The following is a 21,489-nucleotide window of genomic DNA, read 5'->3' on the forward strand; positions in this document are numbered from 1 at the left end:
GTTCAACATCGTGTAAGAAGGGATGGAGGATGGAGCAGGGAGTGGTATGGAACCACATCTTCCAGGAATGGTTTATCTGTTGTGCTCTTAAACTCACAAAAACCATGATTACTTGTGTATGAATTGAACTTATCAATATCCTGTCCTGGAAGAGGGAGGGGATCCTGAGGTCCCACACTTTCTGAGGCGTTCTAAATAGTTAACAGTTTACGAGGAATGGAAAGACACTTTCTTCAGTGGTGTGGCTACTGTGAAAATGCCCATGTACTTATAAATGACAAATGAAATTCGATGGGTCACACATACACAGAAAAGAGATGAAAGTAAAAGAGAGAACATATTTATGGAGAATGAGATTAGGCAGTATTGGATGGGGCAAGATGTGATAATAGGGGTGAATATGATCAAAATACTATTGTGTATATACAAAAATACCCTACTATTTGGCAGATGTGTATTTTTTAGAGAAACCTGCATGAGTTTTTTAAAGCTTTACTTTTATTATTTTTTTATTATTTGTCTATGTGAGGGTATGCACATATGTGTGCAGATGTCCTTGGAGGCCTGAGGCTTCAGATCTCCCTGAAGCTGGAGTTATATACAGGTGCTGGGAAATGACTTGGGGGCTCTTAACCACTGAGCCATCTCTTCAGCCCCAAGCACCATAAATTTCATCCTATTCTAAGAAGACTGTACAAGGCTTTCAAAATTTAAGTCACTACTTTCAGTAGTTCCATTTTATGCACAATTGTACATATTTTTATTAGTTCTTCATATCAAGCCAGTTTACTTTAAAAATAAAACTAACTATAGTTGTGTTACTTCTTTTTTTGAGACATGGTGTATCTACATAGCTCTGGCTGTCCTGGAACTCACTATGTGGACTTGGCTTGTCTTGAACTCACAGAGATCCACTTGCTTCTGCCTCCCGGGCACTGGGATTAAAGACAAAGGCACATGCCACCACACCCATCAAATTACTAGTTTCTTGAAACATTTTGTCATATCATCTTATTTTAATGCTCCTACAAACCTCTGAGCAATATATTATTGCCATCTTACAACTGCAGAAGCCAAAGGCAAATAATAGTATCTGATCAAGAACCAAGACTAAATATTCAATCTTAGCCATATTTTCACTATGTCATTCTATCTTGGAAAAGCATAGAGCCCGGCCAGGTGGCAGTATGAGGAGCCATTTAAACTAATTAATTGTTAAATATAAAGGGGCACATTTGTGAAAAGAGCACTCTGTTTTCATAATTAAAAGCAGTCAATGTGACCAAACCCATCAATCTCTTAGGTATGTTCATTGTGTCAACTACCTTAGATTCTACAATAACATCTATCAACTTTAATTTCATCCCAATTAAGTGTTGGGTGTAAGCCAGGAGTATTATTGAATGCCTACAACTAATCTCAGTACTTGAGTTTAGCAGTTCAAGGCTAGTCCTACATGCGACCCTGTCTCAAAAAAAATTGAAAACAACCAAACCCACATGCAGTAACTACAGCACTCAGGCGGCTGAGGAAGGTGATTTCCACAAGTTCGAGGATAGCCAGTGATGCATAGTAAGAGTATGTTTTAAAAACAAAATCAACCACAAAAGCCACCAAATTCTTAGTGGAAGTGGGGTTACTGTGCATCATGCAGGTTAGTATAGATACCAATATAGTGGATAACATTTTGTTCTTGCTTGTCTATTACTTGTCTTCACAACGACTCAAAGCTAATTGGAACTTTTGTTCTACCATTTCAAATTTTATTAAAGATATTTTTTGGATTTTTTTTAGTGTTTTGGATGTTATTGAGTGTTTTTCCAACATGTATATTCATATACCTCATGCCTGACTGGTTCCTACAGAGGTCAGAAGAGGGCATCAGATCCTTTGTAGCTGGAGTTTAGGGATGGCTGGGAACCATCATGTCAGTGTTGGAAACTGAGCCCATTCCTTTGCAAGTGCAACAAGTGCTCTTTACTGTCGAGCCGTCTCTCCAGCCTCTCATTTCCCCCCCCCCCCCTTTGAATGCCCCTTTAGTTTCAACTCCAGGTTAAATATGCTGCATCAATTCTCCTTATGCACTTCCTGGGCAAAGTAGATCCCTTGTAGAATTCACAAGGAGTTTCTTATACTGGAGACAAGTGGTTCTGGCTGACATTGAGAATATACTTATTTTAGAGGAAAACATTGTGACCCACTTACATGGTCATTTGACATCCTCTTTTATCTTGAGTTGAAATCAGTGTCCCACTCTGAGTGAGCAACAATATTTGTTTCAGTATGTTTTAGAACTCTCTGTTGGTATATAGCAATAACACTAAAACCCGAAGCCCCAACACCTTTCCCAACATTTAATGTTCTAGTTTAGTAAACTGGGAGTAAATGGCTTATATTTTAAAATGTGTTTAGAGTTCTTCCCTAACCCCTGGCCTCTCATATATAGCACTGACTTGTGAGTTGTTCGCATGTGGTTTCTATATGCTCAATCTTGGTAGGCAGAAGCTGACTCTTAAGTACTCTCTACCTTCCTAGTACTCACAGCAGTGTCTGCCCCACAATCTGTGCTTTTAGAGAACTCACTCACTCACTCACTCACTCACTCACTCACTCACTCATTCACTCACTCATCTATTCATTCATCAATTCATTCAACCGCTGTCCTGTGCAAGGTGTCTTTTAGGTGCTAGAGATAGGAGGTTCTGGCTGTCACTGAGAATATAATATCATTTTTGAGTAAAATATTGCGACTCACACGTGGTCATTTGATTGGTGGCAAGTGCTGAGGGCAGACACATTCTCTTTTTTCTTTACTTGAAATACGTTTCCTACTGAGTAAGCAACAGTATTTGTTGACAATAATGAACTTCATATTTTTCACAAGGCTCTGTATGTAATTCTCAGCCCTCTCCCACATAAAAATTTTAAACAAATATCTAAATTATTGAAAGCATGTATTCATTACTGTGAGCTTCACAACCTTTCAGTATTTTGAGGTTTCTTTGATGATATTGACACTATATTTTATATGTTGAATAATGAAGTGTATTAAAATTCATGAGACTTGCATATACTAGTGAACTAGTTTCCCAAGTGAGCAATGAATGGTGCTATAAAATTACACATATGTGAAAGTCAGTCATGGGTTTCAATCCGTTCAAAATCCAAGACAGATCAATTTGTGACTGAAGATATGAAAGGGTCATTGATACAGTTTCTGATTTACACATTGCTACCAATCTTTGAGAAACTACTCTTTGTAAGATTTTGGTTGGCTTTGTACTTTGCACATAATCTGAATGTATTTCTCAAAAGTTCATGTGTTGGAAGTGTGATTAGTAGTCTGGCTATGTTGAAAGGCTGTGGAGTGTTTACAAGATTGTCTGAATAGAAGGGAATTCGGTACTCAGGGGCCAGCCACCCAGCCACACAGCTGCCACAGAGGAAGAGTGAAAGTAAGATACACAGAAGTAGAAAAAGGAAAAAGCCCAGAGGCAGAAGGTAGATGGGATAATTTAAGATAAGAAAAACTAGCTAGAAACAAGCCAAGCCAAGGCCGGGCATATATAAGATAGAATAAGACTCTGTGTTTGATTTATTTGGGAACTGGGTGGTGCCCCCCCCCAGCCAAAAAAAGAGTAAAACTTCACACAACAAGATACTGGTAGCATTGTCCTTAATAGGCATTAATGTAATTCTTTTAGGACCTTCAGTTATTTTTCATGAGAGGGCAACAGTGACCCTATCTGGCTTCCTGTCTTGCCATGTAACAGCTCTGTTCCTCTTGCATGTACTCCTACCATGTTACCATCTTCTATATTGTGATGTTGCCAGAATGTCCTTACAGGTCCTGAACAGGCGAGGAATCCTAATTTTAGACTTTCAACTCCCAAAATGCCGATCTGAACCTCACCCATTACATTACAAACCTTGTTTCTTACATATTCTCTAAACCTAGGTGTTTTGTTGTAACAAAGTGTGGCAGCCAGAATGGGAAAAGGTTTTCCTACTCTACAGCTGACTGAGGGCTAATATCCAAACTATATAAAGAACTCAAAAAACTAGAAATTCATAAACCAAATAATCCAACTAAAAAATGGTGTACAGATCTAAACAGAGAATTGTCAGCAAAGGGATCTCAAATGGCCCAGAAACACTCAGGAATTGTTCAACAAACATCCTTAGCCATCAGGGAAATGCAAATCAAAACAACTTTGACATTCCATCTTACACCTATCAGAATGACTAAGGTCAAAACCACAAGTGCCAGCTCATGCTGGAGAGGATGTGGGACAAGGGGAATACTCCTCCATTGCCGAGGGGAGGGCAAACTTGTACAGTCACTTGGGAAGTCAATATGATGGTTTCTCATAAAATTAGGATTTGATCTACTTCAAGACCCAGATATACCACTCCTGGGCATATACCTAAAGGACGCTCCAACATACCACAAGGACACTTGCTCAACTATGTTCATTGAAGCTTTATTTGTAATAGCTAGAAACGAGAAACAACCTAGATGTTGAATAATGAAGAATGGATAAAAAATGTACATTTATACAATGGAGTAATATTCAGCTGTTAAAAACAATGGCATCATGAAATTTGCTGGCAAATGGATGGAACTAGATAAAAGCAATCATCCCGAATGTGGTAATCTAGATGCTAAAGACAAATATTATAAATGAATATTAGCTGTAAAGTAAAAGATAATTATTTTACAATCCACAGATCCAGGGAGGCTAAGTAACAAGGAGAATTCAAGGGGGGTGACTTGGAATGGGGAAATAGAATAGATTACACCAGTGAGCTGGGGGCAGGTGGGATTGGGAACAGTAAGGATCAGGTGGGGGGAGGGAGAAAATCTTAGGAGAAATGACTAGAATTGGGAGACATTCAGGGGTGAGGTAGAAACCTAGTGCAGTTGAAACTCCATGAAATCTATTAGAGTAACCCTAGCAAAGACTCCTAGTAATGGGGGTCATGGAGCCTGAACCAACCATCTTCTGTAACCAGGCAAGGCCCCAAGTAAAGGGATTGAGACACCAACCCAGCCACAAAACCTTTGACCTACTGTTTGTACTGCCTGCAGAGTGTTCTGAGACTGGAGCCTAGCTGAAGCCTCATCAGCGACCAGAGAGACTGATGGGAGCAGATGCAGAATACCACAGCCAAACATTAGGCAAAGCTGCCGAGGAGGGGGACAAAGGATTGGAGTAACCAGAGGAGTCAGGGACCCTGTGAGAACATGACCCTTAGAATCAACTGACTGGGACTTATGTGTTGCAGAGATCAGGGAGCCTGTAGGAGTCTGATGCAGGTCCTCTGTTTACTTGTAGGATAGGATTCCTAACAGTGGGAGTGGGGGCTGTCTCTGACTCTTTTGTCTGCTTGTGGGACCCTATTCCTCTTACTGGGTTGCCTTATCCAGCCTTGATTTGATGGTATGTGCCTGATCTTATTGTAGCTTGTTGTGCTGTGTTTGGTCAATGTCCCTGGGAGGTCTGCTCTTGTCTGAGAGGAGATCTTGGTGGGGTTCATCTGGGGAAGAGGGGAACTTCGGGGTGGTGGGTGGGGGGAAGACTGAGGAGAAGAGGGGAGGGGAAACTGCGTTTGGGTTGTAATATATGAGAGAAGACAAAACATCAAATACAACAAAATAAAGTTTGGCAGCAAAAAGGACTGCTACAATTACCTGAAAGGTTTTTCCCATAGCTTTTCCAACTACATGTTTATGAGAAGACAAGATTTCATATGTCCTCAATCAAAAAAAAAAAAAACCCCACCACCAACAAAAATATCCACATTCTAACGGAGGGGATGCACAAGCAAATATGACAGCATAGATATTTTAAGTCAGATGTTAAACATATTTGCAAAATTGTAACTTAATTCCAATTCTAATGTATTTATTATTTTATAACAAATTTGTTCTCATAAAATATTAATGCTGATATATAATTGTTTTACTGCTATAATTTGAAATGAATTAATATATACTTAAATTTTATTTAATAATATATTCAATATATGATTCTATATTATGTATATAATTTATATAAACAATACTTCTTGAAGCCAATTTAGGAGGAATCTCAAGGCCATTTTTAAGTATATTATAGGCAGGAAGTGAACATTGGTACAGTGGGTATGTAACATTTTATACCATTTTTTTCATGTGTGTAGATTCAAATTTGTGAGACATGTCTGTAACCATAGCACTGGAGAAGTAGGGGCAGGAAGATCAGGAGCTGAAGGCCTGTCTTGGCTCATGAAGAATTGGAGGTCATTCTAGGGTACATAGGCAAAAAAACAGAAGATATTATTTGTAATCAGTTTTCACAGCTGAATATTTATTTTATAAAACTTTATAGGTTAACTAGTTTTATGTAGTTTGAACTACAAAATGGTAAAGTAGTTTGCAGTAATAAAAATGTGGTACTTTGGGGCTGGAGAGATGACTTAGTGGTTGAAAGTACTTTTTGTCCTTGCAAAGAACCCAGGTTTGATTTCCAGCACCTATGTGGTAGCTCACAACCATCTGCAATTCCAGTCCCAGGGGAATCTAATGCCCTCTTCTGACTTGAGGTGCTAGCCATACATGTGTTGCACAGACGTATATAATATTCTGCCAAAACACCCATGTACATAAAATAATAAAATAAATCTAAAAAGTATTGTAAAGAATGTGGTACCAGTCAATCCAAGGTAAGGGCAGATTTCCATATTGTTTAGCTTTCTGAATAGTCAGGCAGTTCCAAGTATAAACCTCATTAAGAAATGAGGTTTAAGTTTTGTTTCTTTTTTCATACATTCAATATTATTGCAATGTCAGTAGTCTAACTGTAGTTTTTTGTGGTTAGGAATCAGTCTCTAGTTCTGAAAGGAATGAACCTGTATATTTTCATAGGGAATTCTTAGACATAGTATAGTACTTAGTATATGGTAGATATATTACAGCTAATACCGAGAACATTAAATATCAAATACAAAGTAATTAAAAGTTCTATAATTATTGTGTGCAAAATAATTTTACCTTATTATTTATATTACCTAATTTATTCTAAGGGAAACAAAAATTATAGTTTATAAATATATATAAGTATATATTTATAAAGCTGTTTTTGGTGCAATACACCAACATTATCTGCATATAGCAAACCAAAACTGTGTATTTATTTTCACAGTAACTAACAGAATGTAAAAAGAATTTCTCCCTTATTTAATAAAATATATCCTAAGTGAACCCACAATTATATCCTATAAATTTAATTTTTTTCTGGTGCCATACATCAATCATATTTGCAAATAGCAAAGCAAAATTTTGTATAAAGGAATGCTTTCCACCAAGCAACAAGATGCAGTTCACGTTTGAAATGGCGAGGCATGTTTAAAACGCACTAGGACTAACTTATAGATTGAAAACATTCTAGGACTAGCTTTTAACTTTGCCATTCCTATTTACGCTACTCAGTTATGCACGGATCCTGCAGTGTAAGCTTATTTCAAGAGACAGAGGTCTCTTAATGCTAAGTAAGAGCTGGACGTACATAACACAGGAAGAACAAGCTGAGATTTCAGCATGAACCATAGGTGCATGTTGAGATTTTTCACCAGAAATATTTTTCCTGAAAGTGTTTTTTCCTTTTTAATTGTTTTAGAATTTCTCATTCCTAGGGTATTTTTACCTCTCCTCCTGGAGACAAAAGAAATGTCTCAGATCTTTATGTATCTCTATTTAGAAAGGGATGTGATTCTGGCTAATATCCCTTTAGATTCTTTGTTCTGGAAGGAAAATAAGTAAAGAAAGCAAATATCACATCAAAAGGGAAAAAATGAAAAAAAAATAATTTCAGAGTTTGTTACCTCCGAAGAATGGAAGATATTTTAATATAGTACTAGCCCAACAAGCGCTCACCGTTCCTGTTTTATATTTGCTTGCATATGGATATAAGGATATTTGATTAAAGTTACTTTGCAGTTAGATATTTTATAGTCATAGGTCTTTAAAACTTGTTGGTAATAGATATCTTGAGTGTTCCACTCCTACTTTTAGTCATGAGATATAGGTGAACTTGTTTCAGACTTTAAGGGTAGGTATTTCTAACTGGGAACCAGTGATATTCTAAAGTTCTGCTTAAACCAGTCCCAGGGTCATCGGTGACAGTCCTAGCAATCAGTACTCGATTTTTTTCTGCAAGTATTTTAACATGGCCTCTATCCCCTCTGCAGAGCCCCAAATATTTTCCAGCACTTTGCACTCCCTCTCAATGGCCTCCTCCAACTTCATCTTGGTGGTAAAGCGCAGTAGGGCTTTGGACTCTTCCAGGACAACTGCATTACATGAGGCGAGCTCCTTGATTCGAATCATGACTTCCTGGCTGAAGGTCTGTGGCCAAAATACCTGGGAGACCAGGCCCTTCTTACAAGCTTCCTGTGCTGTCAGTTTCTGCCCACTGAGCAACATTGCATTTGCAGAGGCTTCTCCCATAGTATTGGGAAATGTAAAGCTGGAACAGCCATCTGGACTCTGTCCAAAGGTGGTATAGGGGGTTTGAAACCAAGCCTTTTCATTAGCCCAAACCACATCACAAAGAGGCAGTATAGATGCTCCCAGGCCAAGGGCTGGGCCATTGACTGCTGCAATAATAGGCTTCTTAAACTGAATGAACGTATTCACAAAATTTTTGATCGATTCTGCCATTTTAGCCCTTTCTCTTTTCTTGTTCGCTGTGAGGCGCTGTATAAAATAAGTAAAGTCCAGTCCAAAGCAGAAGACATTGCCAATTGCGCTGAGAAGTACCAGCTTGCTGTCATCAACAGCAGCCTTGTTGAGAGCATCCTGAAGTTGTTTCATCACTTCTAGATTTAGTGAGTTATTTTCTGATGATTTTGTGGATAACAAGATGTGGGTGAAGCCATCTTGCTTCCTCACCACGATATCTCTGAATCTGGAGGAACTCTCCACCAGCCTTACACTGAAACGCCTTTCAGAAGGCCTTCTCTTGCCAGTACATCTTGGCCTGTTCTCATCAGGTTTTTCTGGAGCACTTGTCTCCTTGTTAGTCGTTTCTGTAACTGTTTGTTTTATGTTACTTGTATCCCCTGATGGAGATTGTCCTGTAGTAGCAATAGTTAAAGGTGGGGCCAGGTCTGTGGTCATGGGGCAAGATGAAGATTGACCTTTGTTGGTAACAGCCAACTGCGACCAGTTGGTTACTGGACCAGTTGAGGACTGACTTTTTCTGGCAACGGACAAGCGCGTAGCCATGGCTCTGGTCGTTAGGCATGGTGAAGATTGGCCCTTTCTGCCACCAGTCAAGTACGTGGACCTGGTTTTTGGCACCGGGCCAGACGAAGACTGGCCCTTTCTGTCAACAGACGAACATTCGTCCATGGTTGTAGTCACTGGTCTAGACAAAGGCTGGCTTTTTCTGGCGATGGACAAGCGTGTAGCCATGGCTCTGGTCATTAGGCATGGTGAAGATTGGCTCTTTCTGCCACCAGTCAGGTATGTGGACATGGTTTTTGGCACCGGGCCAGATGAAGACTGGCCCTCCATGGTTGTAGTCACTGTAGGGCTAGACAAAGCCTGGCTTTTTCTGGCAACAGCTGAACGCGTTGCCATGGCCTGTGGGTTTCTTCGTGAATTTCTACCAGTTGCGACTTTCTCACCAAGGTCCAGTAAAACCTCATTGGGTTCCTCGGTGGCTACTTTCTGTGTTAGTATATCCTGGTGACCCTTCTTGGTTTGACGCGGTTTCTTGGGGCTCTTAGTTTGAAGGCCAGACGCCATTTTCCTTTTCTTAACTGAGGGGCTAGGAACGCATATCTCCACACCTGAGGGCGTGGAGCTCCTGCTCTTTGCTTTTGAAAGTCGGGGCATTTTTCTTGACTTTCTTTTAGGCATTTGAAAACAAGTCTTTAAACTTGGTGGTATTAGGAAAAGCTATTGACTGACCTGAAGATCGACTGACTTTCTGGCATTGCTGTTTAGGGCTCGTCGGCAGCGTAGGCAGCATCAGCAGCCGCTATGTCGCCCTCCGTCTAGCTCTTCTAGAGAGACGCCGGACTGTACGTGTTGCACTCAACAGGGCCTACTTCCTACTTCCGTTTCACAGATGAGATCCTAACTGTTCTAGCCTTTCCATGGGGCTAGAATAGTCTGGTTTGCATTTCTTGTTATTTTTTTTTTTAGTGATTGTTATTTATGAACCATTTTACTCATTTCCATATGTACTTAAGCAATTGATAGTGAGGAACCAGTGCTAATCAAGAGAACAATGACTGAAAAAGTTCCTGTTTTTTACTCACAGTTCTTTGTTTATGGATACCACATTTATTTATTTACCTACTCATCCTATTGAGGAAATTTTGTTGCTTCCAAGTTTTATCACTCACGAATAATGCTGCTATAAATGTCTTTGTGCAGATTTTTGGGTGAACATATTTTAAGAGTTTTGAACATTTTTGTTTCCTAGAAAATTTTTCACTAAAAAATCAGTATACAAAACAACGGGCTTAATTATAAGATATTTGCTCATACATAGCACAGATTTTGCAAAAATATGACTTTCAATACATAGCACAGATTTTGAAAAAATATGACTTTCACAAAAATGCCTGTCATGCTTGCAGCAGTTATGCTAATGTTCTCTACTTCATTTCAACTGCAGTATAAGTGCCACCCAGGTGAGCCCTGGTCATACATTTTTGACGTGGTAAAATATCAAGGACTGAAATTGAAATCGCTGTTTTTTATGTATTGCTAGTTTAAAAATATTATTAATATTTTCAGACAGGCTCATTTTGCTATGTTATTAATATTTTCAGACATGTTATCTTACTATGTTGAAATAGGAGCGGCAGGGCTGCGTCCCCAACACCCCGGCCGCTTGGCTAGCTCATGCCCGAAATAACAACACACAAACTGTATTCATTTAAGAACTGCTTGGCCCATGAACTCTAGCCCTTACAGGCTAATTCTCGCACCTGGACTAGCCCATTTCTAGTAATGTGTGTAAGCACCCCAAGGTGCGCTTACCGGGAAGATTCTAGCCTCCGTCCATCGTTGCGTCTACCTGGGAGGGCTGAGCATGGCGTCTCTGCTCCCGAGCTGTCGGCTCTCTCTGGGAGCAGAGCAGAGTCTGACCTCACTTCCTCTTCCGCCCAGAATTCTATTCTGTTTACTCCTCCCATCTATGTTCTAAGCTGAGGCCAAGCAGTTGGTTTATTATAACTTAACCAATGAAATCAACAGATTGATATATGACACTCCCACATCATTACTATATTGTTATTAATATTTTCAGACAGGGTCTTACTACGTAGACTAGACTGATCTGGAATTCACTATATAACCTGGGCTGGCCTCAAATGAAAGATCTTCCTGCATCAATCTCCCAGAGCTTGGATTGTAGGTTTGATTTGCCATGCCAAGCTATTGTTTAATTTTAGAAGAGGATTAAATTGTCTTCCCAACTGGCTGCACCATTTTGCATTCCCACCAACAATGAGAATTCTAATCTTTCATATCCTCATCAGTTTATAATGTTGAACATATTTTCATGTGTGCATATGTATTCTATGTATAGGCATGGGCATAGATTGTCTTACAATTTTTTCAATTAGGTTATTTGATTTTTATTGTTAATTTTTAAGACCTCTCTGTATGTTTTGGATAGCAGACTTTTAAAAATCATATCTTTTGCAATTTTTTTTTTAGTCTGTAGCTTATGTTTCTTGACATTGTCTTTCACAGAGCAGAAGCTTTAAAAAAATTAATTAATTAAATTAATTATCAACTGTTTCTTTCATCAGCTATTCTTTTTTTGTGGGTAGGGGGAATGTTGAGACAGCACTTCTCTGTGTAGCCCTGGCTGTCCTGGAATTCACTCTGCAGAGCAGCCTGGCCAAGTGCTGGAATTAAAAACATGCACTACCACCACCCAGCTCATCAATTATTCTTTGATATTGTCTGTAAAATGTCATTGCCATATTTAAGGCCATTCTGGTTTTTCCTTAAATTATTTTTCAGGTGTTTTTTGTTTTACATTCTTTTATGGTCAGAGGGTCCGAAAAGAGGATTTCTTCCTTCCTTCCTTCCTTCCTTCCTTCCTTCCTTCCTTCCTTCCTTCCTTTCTTTCTTTCTTTCTTTCTTTCTTTCTTTCTTTCTTTCTTTCTTTCGACATGGTTTCTCAAAACCTATCTTTGGCTGTCCTGGAACTTACTCCGTAGAGCAGGCTAGCCTTGAACTCACAGAGATTCACCTGTCTCTTCCTCCTGAGTGCTGGGATTAAAGGCATGCACCACCAGGCCCAGCTACTTTAGAGGATTTCAATCTTGTTAGAATTTATCAAGGCTTATTTATTGTTGTGCTGAATCATATATCCTGGGAAATTTCTTCGTGAACTTGAGAAAACTGTAGTTTCTTAGTAGAAATGCTTAAAAGTCTTTATAGATGTATGTTGTATCTAACATGTTTGCAGGTTTGTTAATGTCTTACATTTTTTTCAATATTCTACCTGGTTGTTTTGTCTATTTTTAAATATGTCACTCTAATATCTCTATCTAGTTTTTGTTGATTTGTCTATTTATAAATTGCTGTTTTTTGTTTCAATGATCTCTGTTCAATGTTATATTTGTAATTTTTAATATCTTTCTGATGGATTTTGTCTGTTATTATTATTAAATTTCCTATCTCTAGTCATACTTTTGTCTTTTTTATTTGCTCTTTTTTACTCATTTTATTTTTTTTATGTGTTGGTGTGTTTACCTGTGTGAGTTTATGTTTACCACTTCTAAGAAATATCTCAGAGAGGCCAGAAGAGTTTTTCATATCTCCTGGGATGGAAGTTACAGGTGGTATGAGCTGCCACGTGATCAGTAAGAACCAACCTTAGGTCCTCTGTAAAAGCATTAAGGTAGAGTTGACGTTAGTGATTTTTTTTCCAATTATGTTGTATCTATTTATGGAAAATAAATTTTTTCATATATTCTGATTACTGTTTCTCCTCCCCAAACTCCTTCCATCTCCTCCCCACCTTGTTAGAAAACAAACAAACAACTTAAAAAACAAAACAGAATTGGCCCAAACAAGCAAACAAAAAGAGTCAAACAAAAAGCGTAAGAATCATGTACAAAAGAGACACACTCATTTGTACACACAGAAATCCCATAAAACCACAGAATATGTAACCATAATATAGAAGAAGAAGACCTGTAATGTAAAAAAGTTGTACAGATACAGCCTTATGAGACAACTTTAAAAAACTGAGTTTGTTTTGTATTAACCATCTACTGTGGGCATGGGATCTGGCCTTAAGTCTGGTTTGTATACTCAATGGGATCCAGTTGGAGAAAACTAATTTTTCCTTTCCAAGTGGTTATCAACTGGAGATAGCTTTGCTTAGGGATGGGGGCTTGTGTCCACTTCCCCTCTCAGCTGGGACCCCGTGTGGATTAGACCCATGCCGGTTCTATACATTCTGCCACAGTCTCTGCTAGTTCCTGTGTGTGCTTGCTCTGTTGGCCTTTGTTTCCTTGGTGTCTTCCATTCCCATTTGCTCTTATAATCTTTCTGCCTCCTCTTCCACAAAGTTCCCTGATCTCTGAGTGGAAGAATTTGTTGAAGACATCCTGTTTGGCAATGTGTGTTTTAAGGTACCTCACTTTCTGCATGTTGTCCAGTGGTGAGCCTTTGCATTTGGTTTTATCTATTGTGGGAGGAAGCTTCCTTAATGATGACTGTGCAAGACACTGATGTATGAATACAGAAGAATGTCTTTTGGAGTCACTTCTTCGCTATGTTCCTTTAGCAAAATAGTAGTATTTGAGTTTTCCCTTGGCCCATAGCCTATCTAGTCTCAGCTTCTTAGCCATCCCAAGCACTGTCAGGGATGGGTTACATTTCATAGAGTGGTCCTTAAATCCAACCAGATATTACCTGGTTACTCCCACAAGCTTTTTGCCACTATTGCAGCAGAACATCTTTAAGGTAGGTCATCATTGTAGACTGTAGGGTCGATAGCTTGTGTTTTGTTTGCCTTTCCCCTTTGTTAGTGCACAGAGTACCTTAAAGTACTCGAAATACTAGTCAGTAAGAGTGAAGGCTCTAGGTAGGCACCAGCTCCACTTCTCCATGTTCAATGAGTTGTGTAGGCATCGTCTTCAGCAATAAAGCCTTACCATTAGTTGGTGAAGAGCAACCAATAGTTTTGGTGATAGTCTAGTTTGTTTGAAAATTTTCTTAGAGTCCTCTTGGCCAACAATTTGATTAGATATAATTCATAACCAGAACTGGAGGTTTCATTTGGTGGCAAGAGATGTCTAGTTGGAGCTTTGTCTCCCCTGTTACTTTGTTATTCCATTTTGATTTCTTTCACATATGTATATGTTTTAAGAAGCTTTTACTGTATTAGGTCTCTAACAGCCCCTCAAATCACCTGTAGTTTTAGCTGCCCCTCACCGCATTCCCTTCCTTACACCTTTCTTCCTTTCTACTCCCTGTTTGATCCTTCCGTTCCAGTCCCCTCTACTGTCCTTCTATAACTATCTATTCTATTTTCCCTTCTTAGGTAGATCCATCCCCTCATCAAGCCCCTTACGCTGTACCAAACCTCTGGTTATGTTGATTATAGCCTGTTTATTGATAACAACTAATATCTACACATAAATGAGTACGTACCATGTGTGTCATAAATGAGTACGTACCATGTGTGTCATTTTGGGTCTGGATTAACTCACTCAGGATGACTTTTTTCTAGCTCCATCCATCCATTCATTCATTCTAACTCCATTACCTGCAAATTTCATCATTTTTAAACAGCTGAGTAATATTTCATTGTGCAAATATAATGCACTTTCTTTATCCACCTTTTTGTTGAGGAAAATCTAGGTCATTTCCAATTTTTGACTATTATCAATAAGTAGAGCAGCAATGAATATGGTTCAGAAAGTGTGTCTCTGGTAGGTTGGAGAGTCCTTTGGCTGTATGCACAAGAGCCGTGTAGCTGGATATTGAGGTAGGTCTGTACTGTCCACGCTATGGGACTGTATGTGAGCTAGAAAGGGGGCCAGAAATTGACATACACAAATACAGAGACAAGGGGAAATGGGTCATCCTTGAAAAAAGAATGCCAAGAATGCCAACTTTATTGTAATATGGAGCAGCTTATATAGTGCTCTGGCCATGCCTCACTCAGCTCTCGGGATCTTTCAGCTGCAGCCACCAGAAACTGCTCTCCTGTCTCATACTCAGAGCAGCTGTAAACACAGGAAAACAAAGCAGCTGCAAACATAACAAATTGTTTACCGGAAATTCAGGGTCTGGGAGTCCACAGCCTCCAACAGCTCCCCCTTTCTATATAATTAGCACTAACTTTTTTAACTGGCCCGGCTGTGGCACAAGTATGATGGAAAAAAGGAGAGCAACTAACCATATGCAAATCCCACAAGAAATCCAACTGCTCTTATAAGCTGGAAAATGCCCTAGCGAGCATATTCATTCTACGTTAAACATGAATGATATTAAATGCTGGTGCTGGCTACAAGATAGTCACAGCAGCTGTCTGGTTGATGACAATTCCAGCTGCCATGAAGGAGGCCTCAGCAGTGACAATAGTGGCCACCTGTGGTGATCCTGAAGTCTCAGCCAGGATGGCTCGGCAGCCTTCCTTGAACTCCAGATTATCCTGCCTCTGCCTTCTTCAGCAAATCCTCCAGCAAGCATCACCACAATCTGCCAGAGCAGCAGTCAGGCTTGGGGACCTTCCACGGCTACTGCATGAGTTCCCTGGGTCCTATGGGAAAGCCTGCCTCTCACGCAGCAGACTCTTGGTCATGTAGAGCCAGGAACCACTGCCCCCTTCCCCTCACCCCACCCCTGCCTTCTCCATTCGCTGCACCGATGGGCAGCCCAGTGGGGTCTGAGTGGCTCTGGCTTGCCTTGACTCCAACACTTGTTGCCGCAGTTTCCAGTGCTCCTGGCACCACGACGGTGTCCCCCTCAGCCCTACAACCTCTAGTAAACAAATTTGGGAATTTGGGTATTGTTCTCTATACTACTTTCTGCTATTTATTGGGCGAAGTTCTTTGGGGGTATTCACAGCACCATTTCAGGAGGTCTTGGTGCATCAAACCACATTAATCTGGAATGAATTCGCATGTTCTCATTTTCTGTGGAAACAAAAGCAGAACCTCTTTTCCAAAGCAACATATCCTTAGACACATATTTTAAAAAGTCAAAATACCTTTCTTAGCAGTTCTCAGAATCAAATCTCTCTCTCCAGTCAAGAAACCAAAAGACAAAACAATAATATACATAATCCAAATTCTCTGTGGACATTCTGTCTTTACATGGCTTATTATTTTTTTACTCCTTTTAATATGATTCCCTATACTTTGTGTCTTTAAAAACTTACTTTTTTGTTCCATTCTTCCTTTTAATCTGTCTATACTTCGTCTCTTTAAAAACTTACTCTTTTTATTCCATTCTTTTTGAGGCCTTTAATTCACCCTCCCTAATCCTGAGGGCAATCTCTCAGTGTGTCTCTAGTTCCTGATCTCACTTGGGGCCTCCACCTGTATGTGTCTGCATGTACTACGTATCTGGACATGAGTCGGGTAAGGAGCTGGAGATTGACACACATAAATACAGAGACACAGGGACACAGGACATCCTTGAAACAAGAATGCCAAGAATGCCCACTTTTCAGGAGCAGCTTATATAGGGCTCTGCCCACACCCCAGCTCTTGGGATCTTTCAGCTGCAGCCAACAGAAACCACTCTCCTGTCTCAGGCTCAGAGCAGCTGCAAACACAGGAAAACAAGTTCCGTTGCTCAAAACAGCTGCAAGCATAACAGGTTGTTTACAGGAAATTCAGGCTCTGAGGGTCTACAGCCCCCAACAAAGATCCATTCCCACCTTCCTGAGTAACCACTACATTGATTTCCATAGTGACTATTCAAGTTTGCACTTCTACCCCAATAGATAAGTATTTGCCTTTCTCTACAACGTTGCCAGTATGAGCTGTCATTTGTTTTATTGATCTTGACTATTCTGACAGGTATAAGATGATGTCTCAAAGTAGTTGTGATTTGAATTTCCCTGATGACTAGGATATTGAATGTTTCTTTAAATGCTTACCAGTCATTTGCGTTTCATCTTTTGAAGAATCTCTCTTTAGATCTGTACCCCATTTTTAATTGGGTGATATGTTTTCTCGATGTCTGGTTCTTTGCGTTCCTTATGTATTTTAGATATTAGCTCTTCATGGGATGTGTAGTTGGTAAAGTATTTGTTCATTATCTAGCTTTCCAGTTTGTCCTTCACCACACAGAAGCCCTCAGTTGCTTGGTTAGAGTTACCCAATAATATTTTTGAGGCTATTATGAAAGGTCTTATTTTCCTAATTTCTTCCTTTGACAACTTGTCAAAAATCAGACAGCTCCTGATTTTTCTATTCTTTTACTTTGCTGAAAGTGTTTTCCAGCTGTTATCAGTTTCCTGATGGAATTCCTAGAGTCATTTCTATATCTTATCATCTCTAAATAAAGATACTTTGACTTCTTCCTATTTGTATCTCCTTGACTTCCTTCAATTATCTCATTGCTCTAGTTAGACTTCAAGTACTATATTCAATAGGTATGGAGAAAGTGGATAACCTTGTCTTGTTCCTGATTGTAGTGGAATTGTTTTGAATTTCTCTCCATTTAATTTGATGTTGGCTATAGCCTTGCTGTATATTGCCTTTATTATATTTAGGTATGCCTTTTTTTTTTACCCCTAATCTCTAGTGCTTTTTTTGTTTTATAGGGACAGGGTTTCTCTGTGTTATATTCCTAACTGTCGTGGACCTAGCTCGTGTAGACCAGAGTGGCCTTGAACTCACAGAGATCTGCCTGCCTCTGCCTCCAAGTGCTGTGATTAAAAGCATGCACCACCACTGCCCGGCTCTCATGTGTGTTTCCATTATTTGTAGATTTTGTCTTTTCATAGCGTCCTAGATTTCCTGGACGTTTTGTGCCTGGATTTGTTTAGATTTAATATTTTCTTTAACTGAGGTATCCATTTCTTCTATCTTGTCTTCCATGACTGAGATTCTCTGTTTCCTCCCTTGTATTCTGCTGGTGGACTTACCTCTGAGGTTTTTGTTTGCCTTCCTAAACTTTTCATTCCCTGTTTTGCCTTACTTTGGGCCTTCTTTAGTGTTTCTATTTTTACTTTGTAGTCTTAAACTATTGCTGGGGGCTCACGTCTTCCTTGGGGGAGCAGGTGAAAAGGCACAGTGTTAACGTCTCTGACAGTGGGAGTCAGGTAGAAGGCATAGAGCAGACTAGTTTATTTAACAGTAGAGAGAAGCTTATATACTCTCCCAGCACCTAGGCATTCGGATCCACTGACAGATGACATCGCATGGTCTCCCCCATTAGCTAGGCATCATCAGGACCTCTGACAGCACCTGTTGCTAGGCCCTCAGGAAACATTGCTGGGTAGTCCCTCTTCAGCTAGGCATAGTCAGGACCTCTGATAGTACCAGCAGACTCCAGGTTTGCTCCTTTTGGCTTGGTAGGCCTTAACTTCTTACATTCAAGTGTATTTATCATTCATTCCACTATTTGTTTGTGTTCTCACAGACTTCCTTAAGGTATTTATTCACACCCTCTTTAAGGTCCGTGAGTGTATTACCAATGGCTATTTTGAAATCCTTGACTTGTTGCTGCAGGTATATTGCATTTTGCAGGGCCTACTGTAGTAGCATTGCTGGGTTCTGAGGGAGTCACATTGTCTTGGGTGTTAGTGATTGTGGCTTGGTGCTCGTGTCTCAGTGTCTGTGTTTGCGAGGACTGCGTTTCTAAGTGTTGATATCTGTTTTCTTTGGGTGAGTCTTAAGTTCCTTGTTTCTGCTGTCCTCTCTGGACCTTGGGAAAACAGTGACTATGGCTTTCTTGGTAGGGAGTGCTTCTGAGTCCCTTTCAGGTGTGGCCTCTGTGGGTCCCATATAAAATGTGTTTCCTGGTATTGGGGTCTGACAGGAAGAAATGTGGGTGGGCTAGAAGTAGTGCCGGGACTGAGAGGGTCCATAGGATGAAGGAAATCTTGATCTGCCTTGAGTTTAGGCAGAATCCCCAGGGAGTGGCATCTTTTACTGTGGTGGGGATGTGACTGAGGTGATTTATAATGGAGGACAGGAAGGAGAGAAAATCACCTCCTGATTTTCAGATTGGTGTTGACAGAGGTCCCAGGTAGAAAGTACATCTAGGTATTGGTGGCTGACACAAAAAGATGGGGTGAGGGAGGAAGGCTGCATCCTGGAGAGGTTCTACACAGTTCAGGGGGTAGAGGTAGAGAGGGAGGTGAGTTCTGTTACAGGGCTGGGTAAGACTAGGGAATTTGCAATGGGGGAGAGGAAGGAGAGTGAAAATCAGCCCTAGGTACTTTTAACAGCTGAGCCATACATATCTCCAGCCCCATTTTGTTTTGTTTGCGTTTTTAAAGACTGAATCTCTTGTGGCCCAGGCTGTCCTTGAACTGGCTATGTAGCCAAAACTAGCCTTGATTACTAATTTTTCTCCTGGTACCTCTCAAGTGATGGAATTAATAGGCACGGTTTTGTATAAAAAAATTGTTTTGAGGCCATCTCCCATTTTGTTACTTGTTCCATGGTATATTTCAGGGAACAATTTGCACTAAATATATACTGTTTTGGAACACGAGCTCTGGTTTTCTGTGTCTGTGTCGTGGTGTTTTATTAAGAAGTGAACATTGGGCCTTTGCAATGACTTAGCAGGTAATGGCATAGGCAGCCTGGGTGTGATCCCCAACACCCATATGATAGAAGGGAGAGGAGTGACTCCAGAAGGTGGCTCAGTGTTTCACAGCACTTGTCGCTCTACCACAGGACCTGGGTTTCCTGGGTTTGGCTCCCGTTACCCATATGGCACCTTACAACTTCCATAACTACTGTGCCCGCTGATTTGATGCATTATTCCCAGCATGTTTTATAGACATATGTGCAGGCACACACAAACATACACTCAAAATAAAAAAATAAATAAAATCTTCCAAAAATATTTCTAAATAATAAATATATAAATAAATATTAAATAAATAAATAAATAAATAATAAAACTAAATAAATAATAAAACATGTCAGTTCTTAAAATTAAATCATTTATTTTTCCCTACAGTTTACCATTGATGTTCCTTGTTGTTTGCTTGTTTATTGACATTTTAGATTTACAATCATTCTGTAGTGGGTATTCTTTTCTTGTAATGAACCTACTGAAGTCTGTGGTAGGTTAGTTCATTGACTGTTTAATGTTTGGATAACAGTTTCATTAAATAATTTGAACTAATACACTTACTAACCTTGACTTCAGCATGTCTTTTGTGTTTTGGGATATATCTTTAGCACTCAGCCAGACAGTTTATAATTTGACCTTTGCTTACCTTATGCTTTTCTTTTGGCTTGTGCATGGTTAGTTAGTTTTGGATGACCAGGGACTTCTCAAGTCTCTCTTGGGCATTCATACATCTCAAGGCATGTATCTATTGGCATGCAAAAATGTCTTTCTATATTTCTAGTAATAGCTTGGGGCCTTTCAAAGGACCCTGCGAGCAAGCCATTCTCTGTTCTGTTATTCTCCAATTTTTTAACCACATATCTTGATTACACTCTTACTAACTCAGTTTTCTAAGCTTCTTCCTGCTAATACAACTTAAAATAATTGTGAGTGCTTGCTTTTTGACATTGTCATTAGTATCTTTTAGGCAGAATTAGTTTCAAGTCAGGACAATGAAGCTCTCTCTCGGGATCCGTCAAATTGGAGGAGTAGAGAATTTTTTTTAGAGTTGGGACTTAAAACCTTCAGGCACATTTTGCCCCCTTCTGTGGCTTCTGAGCTGTTGGTTTGCAGTTATTGCAGTTGTGGTGGTGTTTCCGGTATTGCTGCAGAATGGGAAGACAATACTTTTCTTAGAATAAGTTGAGTGTACCACAAAGGAATTTTTTTCCTTGAATAAACAATGCTCAAATTAAGTCTTTAGTTGTGTATTTGCAATAGATATGGTAAGAAATTAGCCAGGAGAGAGAAAAGAAAGGCTAAAGACTCAGTTTGACCTCAAGCAGTGAGAGCCAATTTATATTATTTTAAGAGGTTGTCACCCCAAGAGCCTGCTGGGAACAGGAGAATATGCCTGCCATGTGGGATCTGAGAATCTGATTTTATAGTTGAGAGAAGAGAGCAGGGAGAACCTGTCTGCCTTTGCTGAACCCAGGAGCTACTTTTTATTTTTGTAATATAATTTTTTTTATTGAAAAAAAAATTCTGCCTCCTCCCCGCCTCCCATTTCCCTCCCCGTCTCCCTTTTCCCTCCCCCTCCCCCTCCTCTCCCCCTCCCTCTCCAGTCTGAAGAGCAGTCAGGGTTCCCTGCCCTGTGGAAAGTCCAAAGTCCTCCCCCCTCCATCCTGGTCTAGGAAGGTGAA

The 21,489-nt window shown here is 39.9% G+C and overlaps 2 protein-coding genes across 4 annotated transcripts in view; one reads left to right on the forward strand and one right to left on the reverse strand.

The window, feature by feature from the left end:
- Window positions 1-21,489, forward strand: part of Ophn1 (oligophrenin 1) — a 326,280-nt gene that overhangs the window by 74,148 nt on the left and 230,643 nt on the right. The window lies entirely within an intron of this gene.
- On the reverse strand, window positions 8,177-9,886 carry LOC126487064 (chromodomain Y-like protein). The gene has a single exon (XM_050119695.1). It carries the CDS (start codon window positions 9,884-9,886, stop codon window positions 8,177-8,179), a length of 1,710 nt encoding a protein of 569 aa, XP_049975652.1.

Source organism: Alexandromys fortis, unplaced genomic scaffold (genome assembly GCF_014885135.2).
Source record: "Alexandromys fortis isolate MF-2015 unplaced genomic scaffold, M_Fortis_MF-2015_v1.1 scaffold_155, whole genome shotgun sequence".
Lineage (NCBI taxonomy): Eukaryota > Metazoa > Chordata > Mammalia > Rodentia > Cricetidae > Alexandromys > Alexandromys fortis.

Excerpts from the sequence above, each read along its gene's own strand:
- LOC126487064 (XM_050119695.1), bottom strand. The coding sequence starts at position 9,886 with ATGCCCCGACTTTCAAAAGCAAAGAGCAGGAGCTCCACGCCCTCAGGT.